The sequence below is a fragment of the Piliocolobus tephrosceles genome, chromosome 13 (genome assembly GCF_002776525.5).
Source record: "Piliocolobus tephrosceles isolate RC106 chromosome 13, ASM277652v3, whole genome shotgun sequence".
Classification (NCBI taxonomy): domain Eukaryota; kingdom Metazoa; phylum Chordata; class Mammalia; order Primates; family Cercopithecidae; genus Piliocolobus; species Piliocolobus tephrosceles.
Window position 1 is genome coordinate 36172160 of NC_045446.1, and position 19909 is coordinate 36192068.

Below are 19909 nucleotides of genomic sequence, written 5' to 3' on the forward strand. Positions count from 1 at the left end.
TAACTTCAGTTTCACTTATAAACACAAAACATACTTTTATCTTGAAAAAAAAATTGTTTTAATTATTTAGAATACCATTAAAACCGGAAGCCAGAGATCATTAAGACAAAGTAGAATTTCTAATAGAATGATCAGGAAACAAAAATCTAGGCCCAACTATCCTCAGCTTTCAGATACAGCAGCAATTCCTAGCCTTCTAATTGATCTCACTGAATCCTTTCCAATTTTGCCCTCCTCCTACCCATTCTTCACACAAACAAAAAGACTATTCCTTTGAAAATGCAAATACGATCATGTCAGTTCCCTGTTTCAAAAACTTTGGTGCTTTCCCTTTGTTCTTAAGATGATGTCCAAAATCCCTAACAAGGTCCTGTATAGCCAGCCCTAACTTACCAATCTGGCCATTCCTCTCCCTTTCTATCATCCATTCACATTACAGTTCTTTCAATATGCCATTCTCAGTTCTGCCAAAGATCTTTGAATATTCTGTTTTCAACACCTCAATTCTCTCTCTTGCCAGATCATCCCTCCCTCCTTCACCTAGCTAACAATCATTGATCTTTCAGGTTCTAACTTGAATTCACATACTCTGGAAGTCTTCCTAGAAGTTCTAAACTAGATTAGATCCTGATATCATATTCCTTAGATCTACTCATTCATAGCCATGATCACAATTTTAATTAAATAACTAGTTGTAACATTATCTGTTTTCTAATTTCTATCTAATTTCTGCTTACATTGTAAACTCTATGAAGGCATAGCTATAGGTCTTAATCCCTCTGGAACTGTCAGAACTAGCAGATTGCCTGAAAAGTAGTTAGTACAATACATGTTTATGGAATAAACATATATTCCTCAAGCCTTGGGACTATGTTTGGTAGACTAGAGTCAAGTTTTACCTCCTCAAACAAACAGCTTCAGCTTACAAGGCTAACATCTCCTGAGCAAAGGTTATGTTTAATAATATTAAATGGGGCAAAATACAATATCCTGTTTTAGTAATGTTTGTGTTACCAAAAATAATGAACAGGTAACAGATCATCATCAATAGTTTAAAATGGTCTAGTTAATTTTTGCAAGTTGTCTTTTTTCATGCTTGTTTATATTTGTGAAAATTCTTTCACTTTTGACAGTGTATGACAGAACTGACCTCCCATGGTTAGTAAGATTAATAACAACTGTGTCTCATATCTAATCCTAAAAGTCTAAATTTTAGGTTGATAGGGCTGTTTAAGATCATGTATTCTTTTATAAGATTTTTAAACTGGCCTTAGGGTCAAAATGCCTGGGTTTCAGTCTTGACTCTGTTCAACAATGTGACTAAATTGCTTCTTGAATAATATTGTAGTGGTGTAGAAAGAATACAAGCAGCAAACCTGATGCTGAGTTCTAGACTTGCCATTGTTCTGGCTTCCTGTGTAAATATGACTGAAAATTTAAAATGGCGGCTTAAAAGAAAGAGAAGGAAAATGATAAACTTTAAGTGCTAGAAAACAAGACTACACAACTTAGATAATGTGGGTAGTTTAGAATATATTATATCATATGAATAAGTACTTTTATACCTCTATAATTATATTACTATGTTACCTGGCTTCCCTCTTTTTGCTCCACAGTAATATAATTTGTTTGTTTAATCTTTTCTGAAAACAAAAAAGACAATGGAAGTTCAAATAGTATAAATCACTAAAAGTAGTCTCCAAGGATATGGCAGAATACAGAAAACCTAACTCTTCTTACCAAATGTAAGTTAGAACCCTGATTGAAGGCTGTGGAGCGAGTTAGGAAAAAGGTTAAGAATGTTCCGCTCACACCCATTGCCTCAGAGACACAAGAGAGCACCAGAAGGAACCTATTCCTTGATGTATATACTCTGTTCACAAAAAAAACATAGAAATGAAATGACAACAGAAGAAGAAATAAAAATAATTTGGCAGAAAGGAGAAAGTCAACAAATTAAATAAGAAAAGATTTTAAGCAAAGATAACTTCTAATTAGTGGAATTAAAACTTGAACAATATTGACAGTAAAAACCATAAACAACACTATAGAAAATAAAATCCTTAACCCAGAGAATCTCAAAGAGATTTTGCAGAATACTGCAGTAAAGTGAAAATAGCTGAAAACACTAAGAGATTAAATACAAGACATGCAGGATAGATAATATATATCTAACCAACAAATAATGAAGGCTCACAGGGCAGAAAACAGAAATAAGGGTAGAGAGGTTACTAAAACAAAAAGTCATTTTTGTAGAAGAAAGACCTGATCCACAGGACAAAAACTGTTCATGGAGTATACAGAAAATTACCTAAAAGTGACGAATCAGTAATATTTCTTAGTACAATTTATAAATATCAAAAAATTTTCAAAGAACTATATCTAATAAGCATCCAGCCTGCGGGTGAAAAGAACAAGTGAGAAACAGACTTCCAAGAAACAGAAAAAAAAAAAACTGGGTTGACCTCAGACTTCTCCACAAAACTACAACCAGAAGAATATGAGTGATAGCTATAAAATTCCCCAAATTCTATACTCTATCAAGTTATTGCAAATGTAAGAAGGCATGAAAAACACTGTTTTCTCAGGTAAACAAAAACTCAGATGTATCCTTTCTGCATGTTTACAGAAAAACTATTTAAAGATGTAATCAATTGACTGAGACATGAACCCACATAAGGAATGCAAAATGGAATTGAAAGTATTATAAAACAGCTAGTAGGCTCATTGAAATAAATTAAAATGGCCTAACTATAAAGACTTATTTTAGATAACACAGCCAAAAATATAAATGCTAACTAATAGTTATCATAAGAGTAGACATTAATATCTAAATCCCAAGATAGTATTTAAAGAGCCAAGAAGTAGGGTAGCAGAAGAAGAAAAAAAACAAATAAAGGAGTATTACTTTATCACCTTGCATGACAGTGGTTAATCAATAAATATTATTTTAAAAGCATACTTAAAGTAAGTATTTAAATACTTTTTATCTTAAAAAATACTAAAGTCAGTGATGAGTAAATTAAAAAAATAAAAGGCATGTCACTAAATCACTAGTGAAGAGGTAAAATCAAATATATATATAATGGACATAAGAAATTATAAAAGTTCAATAAAACACAAAAATTAAAAATACAAAAGAAATGGTGTATCCTGATATAATTACCCTTTTACAGAAAACACACTCAGATTTGTTTGCCCAAAACACATCAGATATTTGCTGTTTATTAAATTATCAACAATATGAATACAGATAAGAGTATACAAGAATTAGGGTTTTAATAAATTAAGTTACAATTATATGATAAAAATACCCTAGAACCAATAAAATTGTGTTTTAAAATAATTTAATTAAAGAGGAATGTGCTGATAATATATAAGTAGAATTCATTTAGCAAAATATATATACATGTGTCATATATGAACATATATGCATAGACAACCAAAGTAATTAGAAGGAAGTATTCCAACCTGTTTACACTGGTGTTAGTTCTATGAATTATTTTAATTTTTTTCTCAGTACTTTCCTGCATTTTATAATTTTAATTTAGAAAAAAATTAACTAAGAAACACAAAATACCAGAATAAGTGGAAAGATATATCAGGCTTCTGGATTGCGATACAGAATAAAGATGTCATTTCTTTATAAGGCAGTTACGCATTTAATACAATTAATCAAAATGGATTTTAAACTTTGCCATGATAGTCTAACATTTTACAAGTACAAAAAGTGAAAGTGCCCAAAAAAAAAATTCAAACAGGAAGGAGTATACATAATGAAATACTGACGTTCAGAAACATGGAATGAAATACACAAAATCACTAACCCTGATTACTTAAAGTGGTAGAATTATGGGTGAGTTTATATTTTTCTATTATAAATTTACCCCAGTACACATAGCTTCTTTTATGAAATGTTGAAAATAACAGATTATATTTTTAGAAACCACTTAAAATTATAGTAAAATGATGGAATGCTTTTTATTTTCTTTATACAGATCTATATTCTGTAAACTTAGTATACATAGTATGTATTATTCCTAAATTCAGAAGATAAAAAACTTTGGTTTCTAAAATTGTCTTCCAATATCCATCTTCCACTACATTAAAAAGTCAACCAACACCTCACTGCTCCAATTTAAATGTGTTTCCTCTTATACAGTCTTCAGAGGCAATAGCAAAAAGTTTCAGTCTTCAAACAACAGGTGATCTGACATGTCATCTTTTCTGAAAGAGCTAAAATGGGTTAGCCTAAAACTCAGCCTTCCCATGAATTGCTCAGTTTTCTGTAAAAATGTTAGTTTCTATTTCTGACTTAGTTTTGACAGAGTAAAGGACAAGGGATTTTTTTTTAAGAGAAACTTAACTCCTCTTTTAGAATAATAGCAAAATAAATAAAAGAAAAAATTACCATATTTCTTCAAAAAGTGTTTACTTTAAAATGACGAAATGTTTCATTGTGTGCTCTGCTACAGGTTGCAATTACATAAATATTTTTATGAAGATATGTAATCTATCTACCCTTTCAAACAACTATCCATCTATCCATTATTCCCAGAAATACTCCCAAACACAAATGCGTGTTTTTCTCTCTCATGCATACTTTATTTTACTATTATATATGTGGATATGAACAAATTATATATATAGTATTACTCTGAATTTTCTATTTTGCATAAATCTGCAGAGATGTCATCATAAAATCTCTGGGTTTTTCTTAATCATTGTTTTCTCTTTCCCTGAACCTCCCTCCATTTTTAATCCTGTCTTTCTCAAGTTCTCCATGATTATATACACACAAGCAATGTATGCATAAAGTTTGTAAGAAATGTAAAAACATGTTTCCTTAGATATTCTTTTACTTAGATGGAATAGATTCTAGGCAGATTATGTGTTTTATATTAAAAGATGTCCACCCAAAATAGATGAAATTATCTTTTTCTGCATATCCTCACTAGCAAAATTATGCTTTTTAGTGTATTGCACCATTATTATTTTGATTGCTCTCATTATTGCTACTGAATTAGAGCATCCTTTCACAGTTTAATCTTCTATGAATCACCCTTCTGTATGTTTCGTTGTCTTCTGTCTAGTTTTGTAAGAACTTATCCTATATAATAGGTATCAATCTTTTTCCCATCTTCTATATTACTAACATTTATTTTTCAAATTAGCTGTTAGAAATTAGCAAACTATTCTTGCTTTATGTTTTCTAAAATTACATAAACATATTTACAGATTTATGATTTCTAGTCTTAAGAAGTTTCTCACTCCTAGATTGTGTATATAGTCTCTCCAATTTTCTCATAGAACTTGTATATTCAAATTTTCACAAATTTTTTACACCATCTAGAAGTTATTCTTGAATCCAAATTTTAATATGGGTCTATTTTGTTTTCCTCAAGTCTGACAGGCATTGTAACAGCATCATTTTTTAATAATGCACCATTTTCTCAATGAATTAAAATATTTTTATTTTCAATTAAATGCCTTTATTTAGCAGTATCAGGTTTTGGATTCTTTCCTCCACTAATCCACTTGCTTATTCTTGTATCAATATTGTATTGATTCATTACAGTGATTTTATAGTGTAATCTTACATCTAGTAAGGCAGGTTTCCTCTTACTTTTTAATTCAAAAAACATCTTGTCACTTTTTGCCCCATATAAACTAAGGATCACATCATCGAAATTTAAAAAACAAAGTAATTTACATGTACAATACACGTATATATGAATTTTGGGAGTATTAGCTCTTTTCATTTGTATTCTTTCTGATCTGTCTATCCATCCATGCATTCATGCATCCATCCATCCATCTTGAGAGAGGATCTTGCTCCGTCACCAAGGTTGGAGTGCAATGGCATAACTAGGGCCCACTGCAATCTCAACCTCCTGAGTCCCACCACAGCCTCCTGAGTACCTGGCACTACAGGTGCACACCACCATTTCTCTGTAAGAAACAGTGTCTCATTATGTTGCCAGGATTGGTCTCTTAACTCCTGGGCTCAAGAGATCCTCCGACTTTGGCCTCACAAAGTGGTAGGGTTGCAGGCACGATCCTCTTCACTCCATCCTCTTTTTGTAATATTAATTTTCTCTACCTCAAATATGTCTTCCCTTTTGTTCAAATCTTCTTACATGCCCTTCAAAAAATTATAGTTTTCTTTCACTTGGAAGTGTGCTTTTTGTTAAATTTATTTCTAAATATTTTATATAATTTTAGGTGCTTTTGTGAATAGAATATTTTTTCCCATTTACCTTTCTAGGTACTGCTGGGGCTCAGAAAGAAATAGCCCCAAGTGAAAGCCTAAGAAGCAGCCTTAGAAGCAAAGTTACCTTCTGACCACCTCTTTCCCTCCTGTCTCTCATTCTCTTCAGAGACAAGGCACACTAGAATCCTTCTTCCCCAGCGTGGGTCATAGAAACCAGAATCCCTTTCCTCCAAAGCCAGATTTAAAGCATAAAATATTACTCTAACCTCCCCCATAGAAACCAGAACCTTTTTTCTCCAAAGCCAGCTTCAAAGCCTAAAATATTACTATAACTTCCCCCACTTCTTTCTGTGTAATAGAATAGATGACCATAAAGAAATTAAGACCCTCATTCCACAGGGGTCCTACCTTCATACCCAGGAGAAAGGAATGATGCATAGAGAGACCTTATTGAGTTCCCCCAACTCAGTCAGTTAGTGTTAGACCATATATCCTTTTTGTCCAATCATAGTTCTACATGCTCTCCATACTTTATTTAATTTAAGCATAAAAAATGGATAGTTCTCACTATATCTTTGCATATTCTTTCTGAAGGATCTTGTGCCATGTAAAACTATGATCAAATAAATTTGTTATTCTTTTCTCTTGTCAACCTCTCTTTGTTATAGGGGTCTCAGCTGTGACCCTTATAATAGAAAGGAAAGGGCTGACTTCCTTGTTGTCCCTAGAGTTCTTCTATTCTGAATAGAGTTTTAAATTTTTAGCTAAACATCATCTTATTAATTTTATAAGTATTTGGGTTTTTAACTATTCAGTAAATCATTATAAGAAGAATATTCTAATTAGACTTTGTCAGATCTTGAAAAAATATTGAGAAATATTATTTAGAGAAGTTAAATCCTATTTACATCCTAATTTTGTCTTAAATAGTTATAGTACTTCACATTTTAGGAAAATACTGCTTGTCCTTGATTGAGAATATTTTACATTTAAGTAGTTTCCTTAAATGAAATTTTAATAAGAATAACTAGTTGATTATTGTCATGCTTATCAACCTGTCATTGATTAACTACCTGACATGGAACATCCCATCTTCATGAAATAAACTTCATTAGGCCACAGGTATCACTATTTTAATTAAATGAAAGGTGAATTAGATATACTAGTATTTCCTTTTCAATTTTTGTATTTCTATACTTCAGCAAACTTAGACATTTGTCCTTTTTATACTATCTCGATCAAGATTTGGTATTAGGCCAGGCATGGTGGCTCATGCCTATAATCCCAGTCCTTTGGGAGACTGAGGTGGGATGATCACTTGAGCTCAGGAGTTCAAGACCAGCCTGGGCAACATAGGGAGACCTCATCTCTACTAAAAATAAAAAATTAGACAAGTGCATACCTGTAGCCTCAGCTACTTGAGAGGCTGAGGCAGAAGGGTCAGGAAGCAGAGGCTGCAGTAAGCTATGATGGCATCACTGCACTCCAGCCTGGGCAAAACAGTGAAAACTTATCTCCAATAAAAAAAAAGATGGGTATTAAAATTATGGTAGATTCATAATATTAACTGAAATAATTTTCCAAATTTACCATGGTCAGGATTAGTGTAAAAGGCATTGCTATTTCCTTTTTTTGTTTTTTTTAAGAATTAAATAACTGCAAATCCATTTGGTCAGGGTGCTTTTTTCTATATACTTCAGCTACCTTCTGATTTCTATTATGGTAATGACATTCAAATTTTATAACTATTAATCAAGTTTTAATAATTTATATTTTGTTAGGATATCATTCATTTCATCTAGGTTTTGCAAGTTACCAGAGAGTTGCAGTTTTATTATCTTATGATGAACTTATCTTGTGTCTATGGTTGGTTTTCCTGCTCAATCTTAATTACACATTTTAGCTCTAGAAATCAGGCTCAAAAGTGATTTTGCTATTTTCAAAGACTGATCTCTTGCGATTTCTTTATCCTTTCAATTTTTTCTTCTTTTTTTTTTTGTTTATAGTTTCCTTGATTCTAGCTTTTATCTGTATTAATTCCTTCTTCTCAGCTTACTCTAATCTGCTTCCTTTTTCTTATCTAATTTATTTTGTTTGACAAAAAAATCATTTTGTCAATGAAGTAAAAAAAGTCTCAAGATTTGAGCCAAAGCAGTAATATTTAATAAAATGAGATTGTGAGGCTAGGGATTAGAATACATGTCCCAGGTCTGTCCCCATAAAGTCACTTATGCCTTCTAGCAAATCACTTCATTTCTCTGGCTAATAGTTTCCACATCTATAAACTGAAAAGAATATACAGCCTGATAGTTCCTGTTAGGTATACAATTTACACATGGTAAAATTTATAAACTTTAAGCTACATTTGAGAAAGTGGGGTGTTTAAAGGAATAAGAGCCATTGAAATCACTGGATTGGGAATCATTGCCTTAAGAAACAACAATATCTTAGGAAAATTCAGTTTTTCTCTGACAGTAAAATATGACTGGCCCGTTTTATCTGTGGATCCCACATCAATTGATTCAACTAACTGCAGATCATAAAAAAAGGTAGGTGCATCTGTACTGAACATGAACAAAACTTTTTTCCTTGTCATTATTCCCTAAACAATAAAGCATAACAACTGTTTAAACAGTATTTACTTTGTATTAGGTAAGTAACTTAGAGATGATTATATAGGAGGATGTGTGTAGGTTATATGCAAATACTGCACCATTTTATATAAGGGAATTGAGCATCCATGGATTTTGGTATCCACTTCTCCTCAGGTACAAAGGGACTGCTGTATAAAAGAGGTCTATACTTCATGCATGTTCACATCATAACCAAGTGAACTCATACAATGTTTCATAAATACGAATGCTCTAATAAAACATCTTACTAAAGAAGGTACATCTAACTTACACTGCAGAAGACAGATAGATTTAAAATATTAAAAATTAGTACCATGTCATTAAACCACATCTTCATATTATTCTTGGAAGAAATGAAACAATCTGGGGTCAAATGGTAGGCTTCAGGGACTCCATAAATTCTGTGATCTTGCAAACAAAAGCTTGTATGTATTTATTTATAGTTTTATGGGGAGAGTTAATCACATTCATTAGATTTGCAAAGAGTTTGGGACCAGAAAGAGACTGTAAATACTATTCTAGATGACGAATTAAACTTTCTATTCTTAGTGTCTGATTAAACTTTTCCATGGTCATACTTTTGGAACTTCACCAAAGAGACCATTTTGTTGTTGAATAGCTACAGCTAGTAAAAACTCTAGTCCACATCAAGTCAAAACTTCAACTTTTGATGTGAACTATAGTTCACATCAAGTCAAAATTACCTCTCAAATTCCCATCTATTTTCTTGACTCCAGTCTCTGATGAATGACAGAATAAAACAGTTTCCCATTCCTGAAAACAGTCGTTTATGTATTTGGAGTGATGACCCATCTTAGCACCAAGATATTTTTCTCTTTTAAAATGATGGCTTTAAACAACAAATCAGGTAAACTCTACTCCCTAATTCAAAATGTTTCTTTAAAGGCAGATGGTTTTACCACTCATTCATGTAATATTTTATATTTTTTAAAAGTTCTTTAGTTATAAATCACTTTTTCTGATAGAAGGATGGATCACTCTAGATTTATTTGTGAATTTCAGAAAATTCAAAGGAAACAAGTATATTATGTTGATATATATGTCCCCATGAGTTCTATAGAATTCTCACATACTTATTTACTCTGCTAAATTCATAGAAATAAACTCATAAAAATGTTTAAAATTTATTTTTTGACTATGAGTTATTGTCAAAATATTATTTGTGGATGGATTCCAAAACATTTTCAATCCTGTAAGTGGAAGACATTTTTGTATTTCTTTTTATGGATTCTGAAAGGATAACTGAAAAATAGCATTACTTTAAGTGGCACTAAAAATATCACTTACATTAATTATTTTTGGAGAAAAAAATTGAGAAAGTATTTAATGGAGTAAAATATAGCCCATGCAAAGCAGAACAAACTCCAAAGTGTAAGCCAAGCTCTGTAAAACTAAGAACCAAAATCAAATAAACATGCAACGGTATTACTTACGGATACAACTCTGAAAGATGTTCAGCTAATGCATAAGCTGTCGGGTCTCTGTCCAAGGCATACAAAACAATATCTGACTCCTTCTGTAGAATGGCTTTTGTGTGCCCTCCTGAACCAAATGTCATATCTAGAAAAATCTAGCAAACACAGAAAAAGAAAATTATAACTTAGCATAAACAAAACTTATTCTTGACAACTATCTCAATTTCTAGAAGCACACAATGATTTTCAGAGTTGACAGTAAATAGGAAAATAATTACAATGGTTTTGCCTATGGTTGAATTTGTTATATGTGAGATCTGGCTCAATTATGAGTGATCAGTCTAAAAGAACTGATCAGACTATCAGTAAAAAAACCTCTGACACAGACTGGCTAATTCAAGACAAATTTATATTTCTCTCTATAAGGTCAAACTGGTCACACTGTTGTGCCCCCAGCTCTTTAACACTTTCCAGCATCCAGCTGGTAATAACATTTTCAATAGTTTCTCATTTGGAGATGGCTTACAATTAGTGTGGCTCATTTTATCTCAATTTCTCTTAATGCTTTCTATGAAAATGATACTCAAGAAGAGAAAAGACAGAAAGATAGAGAGAATAAACATCCATAATAATAAATAGGCACAGGACAAATCAGATAAAATCTTGAAAACTGACAAACTTACAGATTATATCTGTAATAACAAAATAACAAATATGAACTGAGAAGAAAAACAGCTTTTCAAGTCAAAACATGTAGGGTAAATTCTAGGTTTGACATGAAGTATTTATGTCTTTGGGATAGTTACTTAAAGGTGCAAAATTTCAGTGTCTTTAGCATTTAAAAAGAAAATGAAGAAGAAAAGAAGATACTATCACCACCTGCTTAATTGGTAAGGTAACATATCATTTCTTGTGTAAATCAAAACACTTTTAAGAGTGAAACATTTGCCAGTAATAATTTTGCCAGGACAACAGGATAGGATGTACTTGAGTACATATCACTCAATGCTTGGCTCATTCCAGATATACAGTATGGTTAATTGAATCTGAATCTATTTCTTGGCTATTTGGCCACACTCTAAAGAGAAAAGTCACGTCACAGTTGAGCAAGAAACCAGACCTGGATCATAAGAAATACATGTGTGTACTAGTTAGTTGATTGTGACTAGTTTGCAAGTCCAGACATTCTCCACATATTCCCTTCAAGTCATGCTCTTAGTTTAATGGGACCTTTCAGTAAATTTCATTGGTGTTATGAAAATAAAAACAATTACTCTAATAATATTGACTACAATGACAAATAACACAAGTCTATTGGCTAGATTTAAAAATACCTAAACATACAATTTTCTTAAAGTTCATGTGCACAGTATGTAAGAAGGGAAATTCCTGACATAATTTGAATATATTTCCCTGCTCTGAATGTTTCCACTTATTTCAGGGACAGTGATCGGAAACTGGGCATATAATTATGCTTTGATTTTTTGGCTCCTATCTACCATGCTGAGTCCCATCCTCTGATCATGTCCTCATAAAAGTTAGCCTGCTATTGAAAGAATAACATGGAGGAAATCTTCTGATCAAAATTTTGGAGGATGGACATAAAATAGAAAAATATGTAAATGTGGTAAAAATGTACAAGCATTGCTTTTTAACACAAATGTTTTAGTATGACTTAACTTTGTACTTCTATCACTGTCACCATAAAAGGCATGGCTAAATATATTTTTCACCATTTTAAACAATATCATTTTATTTTTAGAAACACTTAAATCTCAAGATCAAATAATTTCCTTTGCCAGTAACTTATTTTATACATCTATGAATTGGTAAAAATCTTCCACTATACAATTACATCAATTTAAAAATTTTAAGAAGTTCAACATAATTTAACCGAAGAATTTTTTCCCAGGCAAAATCATAAACTACTTCCTTGTCATGGTATTAATACCAAGCCTTGCTATAACTCTGGATTTAAACTAAAAGTAGATTAAATAAAACAATTTAGATATGATTACCCTTATTCCAAGACAAGAAAGTCCAAATCAGTATTTAAAGAAAAATCACCATCATTAGCAATATTCTGAAAAATGTGAGTGACTATAATTTACATGATTATTTTTAATATATCATGATTATGCCTTTGTAGATGCACTGACAATCAAGAAAGTTTCCACAGGGGGAAAAAAAATCTGTTACTACTAGTCAAGTGTAACACAGAAAGCAAAAAGCAGCAGACAAATGGAATTTATGAAACTAGAGGTGAAACCCACCATATGTCCTGAGTTAATACGTGATTGGAGCCATCAACTCTCACTTTTACAATTCTAGTATTCATTGTTCATCACATGTAATAGTGACATCTAGGCCTCATGAGCCAAACAGCACTACAATTGAAAAGGCAGCCAATTAGTTTTCACCTTCCTCTAGGTCACTAACATAAGACCACAGTTTAAAATCTGTATGAGTTGCAAATAAAAAAAGCAACTGGTCAATTTTTGTGGTTAACAAAGAAATGCACAAGAACAAATAAATCTGAATGTTTCAAAGTAACCCTTCTATGGATCCCATCTATACATATATTTCAAATGTATATTTTGTGCTCCAAACATACATGGAACTCCTTCTTTGAAATTACCTGATATAATTTATCCATAAAACAAAACTCATATTGTAATACTAAGTTTATTCTGGTTATTTAACTGACAACCTGTATAACCCTAAACAAATCACTTGAATTCTTTAAGTCTCAATTGTTTCATCTAAGAATAAATGGGAATAAAAAGTACCCCTGTTTATCTCACAGAGATTTATAAAGATTACCTTATGTCATCATTACAATCACGAAGGAGATGTTATTAGATGTTATATATACATTTCACAAACTAAGACAGCACTAAACTAGTAAGTGGCAAATGCAGGAATTGAATAAAGATGGGCTTAAAACTTGTGTTCTTTCACACACCTCTCTGCCTTATTAAGTCATGAAGTCTGTATCTGCATACTGCTTTATGGTTTACCAAGCATCAATGTTTTCCTACTCCACTGAAAAATGCTCCATGAGGGAATTAGACAACTGGCATTATATCCATTTTTACAAAAAAAAAAAAAAAAAAAAAAGGAAAACTCAGATGCAGAGAGAAAATGTGACTTGATTAAGATCCTATTACTAGTAAGTGAGAGGAAGGGAACTCTAAACTAGGTCTCGCCAACACTAAATTCTCTGTTCTTTCTAAAGAGAGAAAGAGGAAGAAAAGGCAAAAGTGAAAGAAAGAACAAAAAATGTAAGACATGATTGTGGTTCAGAATCAAAATGAAAGTGAATTAAAGTAAAAAAAATTACAAACCAGCATTTGAGGAAAATGGTTCCTGATTTCTACAATCCCCCAACTTTATCTCCAACTTAATATGGCAGCATCAGTGCAAAACAGTAGGTGCTAAGTAATGTGATATGAATAAAGGAGTTCAGTCTCCCAAGGTAACTATGTTAAAGGTAACAATTTTCATTTGTGCATTTGAATCTAGAAACATTCTTCAAAATATAAGACTCATTACCACAAGACCATATAAAGTAGTTATAATTCAGCTCGAGATGTCCAAGATTTTTAGAGTCATTTAACATCAATGTATTCCTAATATTGCCAATTGATTCGTTAATGAATAGATCTCTCCTAGAACACAATTAATGATCTGTTATTAATTTTATTATTTAACTCTTTTGCACCATGTTTTTATTTGCTGATCACTCTCCTTTACATTTGAAATAAGAAAACACAAATAGGCTAGTTATTTGTAATCACATGCAACTAAATGTCATTTTATCCCAAATATAGACAGACACAGATATCATATTTCACAGGTCAAAGGGACATAACAGACTATTCCACCCCCTCCTTTTACTTATGAGGAAACCAAGGCCTGAAGAGGTTACCTGGTAGCTAGCTGGGGCAAAGCTAATAGTAAAATGTAGATCCTATGTCCTTTCTACATCATCTCCTAAAACTTACCCAGTGAAATTATATAATCACATTGAAATATAAACAATTGTTTCTTCAAAAAGTTTTCTCTTTCTTAATATGAAGATACACAGGTAAACATTGTTCCTATACAATGATTCTTCCAATACAGTTAAAAACAACCAGTGTTCTACCAATCTAATTTTTAAAGTCTTTTAATTCAAACCTGCTAATTAAGTCTCCAAGAAAGATAATTATTTTGTATACGGTTTGGTATAAATGCCCACCTATTATCTGTAACAGTTACTGATGAAGACTGACTTACTGATAGGTTACAGATTCCAATTTGATTTTGAAATTTAAAAATGATTTTTAAAACATAGACTCATAGGTGGTTAGAGCAATCAGGACCCATGGAAATAATGCACGTTTAATTCCTTTACTGTACATACTGTTCCACCTTTCTAAAGAATACATAGCTCTATAGTTTCATATATCTCAAATTTGATATCCTTTAAGACTCAGACTCCTCTCTGGAGTTGGAGATTGACAGAAATCAAGGAATTTGCCCAAGATCATCTTGCAGAGACTAGATAATTATTTATTTTTTTCAATCCAATCATTCTAATCATTGAAATTTTCACACTGGAACAACACTGTCAAAAATGAACATGAAAACATTTTTAGCCATAAACAGTATGAGGGCAGATCTTCCAATTTCATTTTCCTAATGTTGATTAGTCATTTTCAATCTGTGGAAGATTTTTAATAGTAAGTTCCCATCTTAATTTGGAAACAATATGGCCTGACTTCACTTTAAAACTTCATCCTATGAATATTTTCTGGCAATTGCTAATTTTGAATTTTTAGAATTAAAGTGCTTTTGAAAAAATTTCACTTAAACTTCACCTATTTGCAACTAGTTTCATTTTGGAGTACTGAAATGTGAGAAGCGCATGCTTAACTGTATGGATTTTTTTTTTTTCAGAAGGTAATTAAAAATGTTGGGCATTAATTTATCAACTGTATATTTATTGAGCATTCAGTATAGAAGAGACGTAACAGGTAGCTATTACATTATAGGCCTTCAAGTCTTGTGAGGGACTTTAGACATGGAAACAAACAGCTATAAGCCTAGTTAAAAAAAAAAAAATCAGCAATATAAGAAAGATATACATAACATTCCATAAGGAGTCAAAAACCAGAAATTTATTCCAGTCAGTGGCAAGATGGACTAAACTGGAGGAGGGTACAATTCAACTGATCTTAGAATGCTAAGCAGAACTCACAGTTCATCCTGTCTTCTCATTCTCACATATACTCCAAACCCAACTGGTTAACAAATCCTGTTGATTTTACCAGATCTTGAATATTTGCACCCCCAGTTTAATCTAGGCCCCCATATTCCCATGCTTTACTATTGAAATAGGCCCACAATTCATACCAATTCCTCTAATTTCACTTCTAATTTTTCTTACTACACTGTTAACAGGCTATCCTATCTCACATAAAATTTTAGCATGTCACATCTGCATTTAAATCCCCTCAACGGCTGTCCAAAGCTACAGGATAGAGTCTAAACTTCTAGGCATAATGGGTAATATTCTTCATATTCTAGCCTTTGCATTTCTTTCCAATATCATCTCCCACTACTCTCAAAAATGAATTTTACAACATATTTTCTAGCCCTACAGAATATGTGAAATTGTCAAACATGCCAAGATGTCTCATGTCTTCTCTCCCTTTTTTGCTTTGTCCCATCTTTGTCAAATTTTATTCCCAAACAATTATGACAGTCCTAATATATCCACAGCATTGTTCTAAAAACTAGAAATACAACAGTGGGCCAAAGTAGATATGGTCTCTGGTCTCATATAGTGATCCCCCAGAAATACAAACTACCATCAGAGAATACTATACACATCTCTATGCAAATAAACTAGAAAATGTAGAAGAAATGGATAAATTCTGGGACACACACACACACCCTCCCAAGACTAAACCAGGAAGAAGTCGAGTCCCTGAACAAACCAACTGCCTCTGAAATTGAGGCAGTAATTAATAGCCTACCAACCAAAAGAAGCCCAAGACCAGATGGGTTCACAGTCAAACTCTACCAGAGGTATAAAGAGGAGCTGGTACCATTCCTTCTGAAACTATTATAAACAATTGAAAAGTTGGGACTCCTCCCTAACTCATTTTATGAAGCCAGCATCATCCCTGATATCAAAACAGGGCAGAGAAAAGAAAACTTCAGGCCAATATCCCTGATGAACATCGACAATAAGATCCTCAATAAAATACTGGCAAACCGAATCCAGCAACACATCAAAAAACTTGTCCACCACGATCAAGTTGGCTTCATCCCTGGGATGCAAGGTTGGTTCAACATAATCCATCACATAAACAGAACTAGTGACAAAAACCACATGATTATCTCAATAGATGCAGAAAAGGCCTGTGATAAAATTCAACATCCCTTCATGTTAAAAACTCTCAATAAAATGTATTAATAGAACATATCTCAAAATAATAACAGCTATTTATGACAAACCCACAGTAAACATCATATTGAATAGGCAAAAGCTGGAAGCATTCCCTTTGAAAACCAGTACAAGACAACAAGATAAGGATGCCCTCTCTCACCACTCCTATTCAACATTGCATTGGAAGTTCTGCAGGGCAATCAGGCAAGAGAAAGAAATAAAGGGAATTCAAGTAGGAAGAGAGAAAGTCAATTTGTCTCTGTTTGAAGATGACATGATTTTATATTTAGAAAACCCCATCATCCCAGCACCAAAACTCAAGCTGATAAGCAACTTCAGCAAAGTATGAGGATAGGATACAAAATCAATGTGCAAAAATCACAAGCATTCCTTTACACCAACAACAGACAATCGGAGAGCCAAATCATGAATGAACTCCCATTCACAATCATTACAAAGAGAATAAAATGCCTAGGAATACAGATAAAAATAATTTCTTGAGGACAAAAAAATATTTAACTGCTCACAATATTACATGGCTGGTAGGGTGTGAGAAAATAGTGAAGACCTGAAGGCTTCCACTAGCGTAAAGTGCCCAGATAAGTAGAAACAACAGGCTGAATGGGCATCAGGAATGAAGAGTAATAATAATGACTATGTATGTTACATTTATTGAAGCTTATTTTATGACAAGCACAATACTAAATATTTTATCTGTAGCATTCATTCATTTTATAGATAGGCAAAATAACACACACATATACACTTTCAGTTAATTCAGTAATTCTCAAAGCTGTATTCTGAGGTAAGTCACTATTATTATCATCACTATTTTACAAAGAAAGGGAGGTTTAGGAAGAGTTAAGTAAATTGTTTGAGGTACAGCTAAATGAGTGGCAGAGACGGATTTCAAAAACAATTCTGTCTCCTGCCCACCTGCACGAATACCTACTTTGCTTTTTCATAGAAGTAGAATGAATTAGATGTGGTGAGTGGAGAAGTGAAATAAAAAATAATCACAAAGCATGCCATCTGGATAACTTTGAAGATAACAGATACAATTATGCAATTACTATGCGCCAGCACTCACTATGATAAACCCTTTAAAAAGTCAACTTTGCGAGGCCAAGGCAGGTGGATCACCTGAGGTCAGGAGTTTGAGACCAGCCTGACCAACATGGTAAAACCCGTCTCTACTAAAAATACAAAAAATTACCCAGGCATGTTGGTGGGTGCCTGTAATAACAGCTACTCAGGAGGCTGGGGCAGCAGAATAGCTTGCTCTGGGAGGAGGAGGTTGCAGTGAGCCGAGATCGTGCCATTGCACTCCAGCCTAGGCGACAAGAGCGAGACTCCATTTCAAAAAAAAAAAAAGTCAATTTAATTCTTACAACAACCTGAAAGATGGATAATGTAATCCCATTTTAAAGATGAGTATACTGGAGCCACTTACTTCAAAAAACATGACTCGATAGCACAATTAGAGATAGACGCAGAAATAAGCATTTTTTTTCCCTCCCAGCTGCCACCTCTCAATTAGTGTTACGCTGGCCAAGAAGCAAATTCTTACTCCAGAAGAGAGAAAATTAAGAGCGTTAAAAAATATAGGCATTTTAAGAGAGAAAATCAGGCATTTTAAGAGAAACCTATTAAAGAGGTTTAAGAATTTCATGTGGCAATAGAATAATTCTTTATAGTAAAATTGGAACCGTGAAGTGAAGGGATTGCTGGATAGAGATTTTGAAGAGAATCTACAAATATAAGAAAAATTGAAATCTACAAATATAAGAGGGCTAACTATAATAGCATTAATCCACAGTAAGATCAAGAAGGTTGGTTTATAACGATGCTTAAAAAGTTCTAAGTATACTTCTAAAAGATCATCCTAATCAAAAACATTGATTCATGTAAAAAACAAAAAATTAAATTAAATTACCTTCACTATGTATACAATTCATGGGATTCAGCCTTTGGGAATATTGCACCTCCAAACAAGGTCAACCTGGCATGCATTTGACAACAGAGGCATGCTCCTTTGACATAATTAGTGAGGTAAATGTTAAGAGAGGGATGAGCCAGTATGACAAGTTTATTTGGATATTTTAAAAAATCACTAAAAAGAGTTCATAATGCCCCTGAAATGTTTGTAATTGCTAAGGCAAGCTATTGTTCTACCATTGTGTGCTGAATCACTCAAGACTATATCACTGACTTCTCTAAGGCTTTACATGTTTTTTGTCTAACATGTCGACAACTAGACATCTACCACATTTGATACATTTGCCAGACCTGAAATAAATTAGAACATGTAACTGTGAATACAGAAGTGCAACCTTATAGTTACATAACATTTTTTAACAAACATTTCTCCTACCAAACCCCTTGATTTATTATTGTCTTGTGAAGCTCTGTCAAGTATCTGTCTGCTAACACTTACTTTGTTTTATTGGTAACTATTATATGGGCTTATACAAAAGGGAAAAAACTCTCAGAAGCAAATTAAAGTTTTACCACAAACAAAACAATTAATGCATTGCAATAAATTTATATCTTTTCCCATTTTATCAGAAGTATTGGTGTTACTATGATGACTCATTCTGCCTAATTCTGCAAATGTTTCCTCTTGTAGCTTAAATCTTTTCCTATTCACAAAATAAATCTTTACTTGTCATAAAAGTAAAATTTATTTTCTCTTATTTTAAAGTATGTCCTTCAATTATATTAAACAATTGGAGTATTTATCATTCTTTGTGATGAATAGCTTTCACTCTTACGTGTAACATAGGATGTATTTAATCATAGTCCAAGTCACGTACAACAAAACTGTCACTTAATCTATCTGCAGATAGAAAGGCTGAACTAACACAAGTAGCTAATCTCAAAAATCTAATTTCACAGAGGTCTCTGTCTGAGAAAATGCCAATCTGTCAGCGTCTTTTTTAAAAAGACAAACAGTTTTTATCTACATTATCAAGAAATTCACATAGCCCATACTGGACAAATGCCAATGAACATACTAACTACTAAGAATGTTGGAGAGGTACTTCCTTTTAAGAATTATTAAATATGTAGATTGTTTATAGTATTTGGAAAAACAATGTGAAAACAAAGAAATACTGAATTCTTTAGTCATTGTGTTCAGCAAATGCTCTTTTCAAAAAAATTTTTTTTGGCACAAGTCATT

At 32.5% G+C, this 19909-nt stretch overlaps 1 protein-coding gene across 4 annotated transcripts in view; it reads right to left on the reverse strand.

The window, feature by feature from the left end:
• METTL15 (methyltransferase like 15) overlaps window positions 1-19909 on the reverse strand; it is a 261132-nt gene that overhangs the window by 143106 nt on the left and 98117 nt on the right. For all 4 annotated transcript variants that reach the window (XM_023230336.2, XM_023230337.3, XM_023230334.2 and 1 more), the window contains exon 4: window positions 10302-10438. In XM_023230336.2, coding sequence (XP_023086104.1) covers window positions 10302-10438 — 137 coding nt within the window. The remainder of the gene's footprint in view (window positions 1-10301; window positions 10439-19909) is intronic.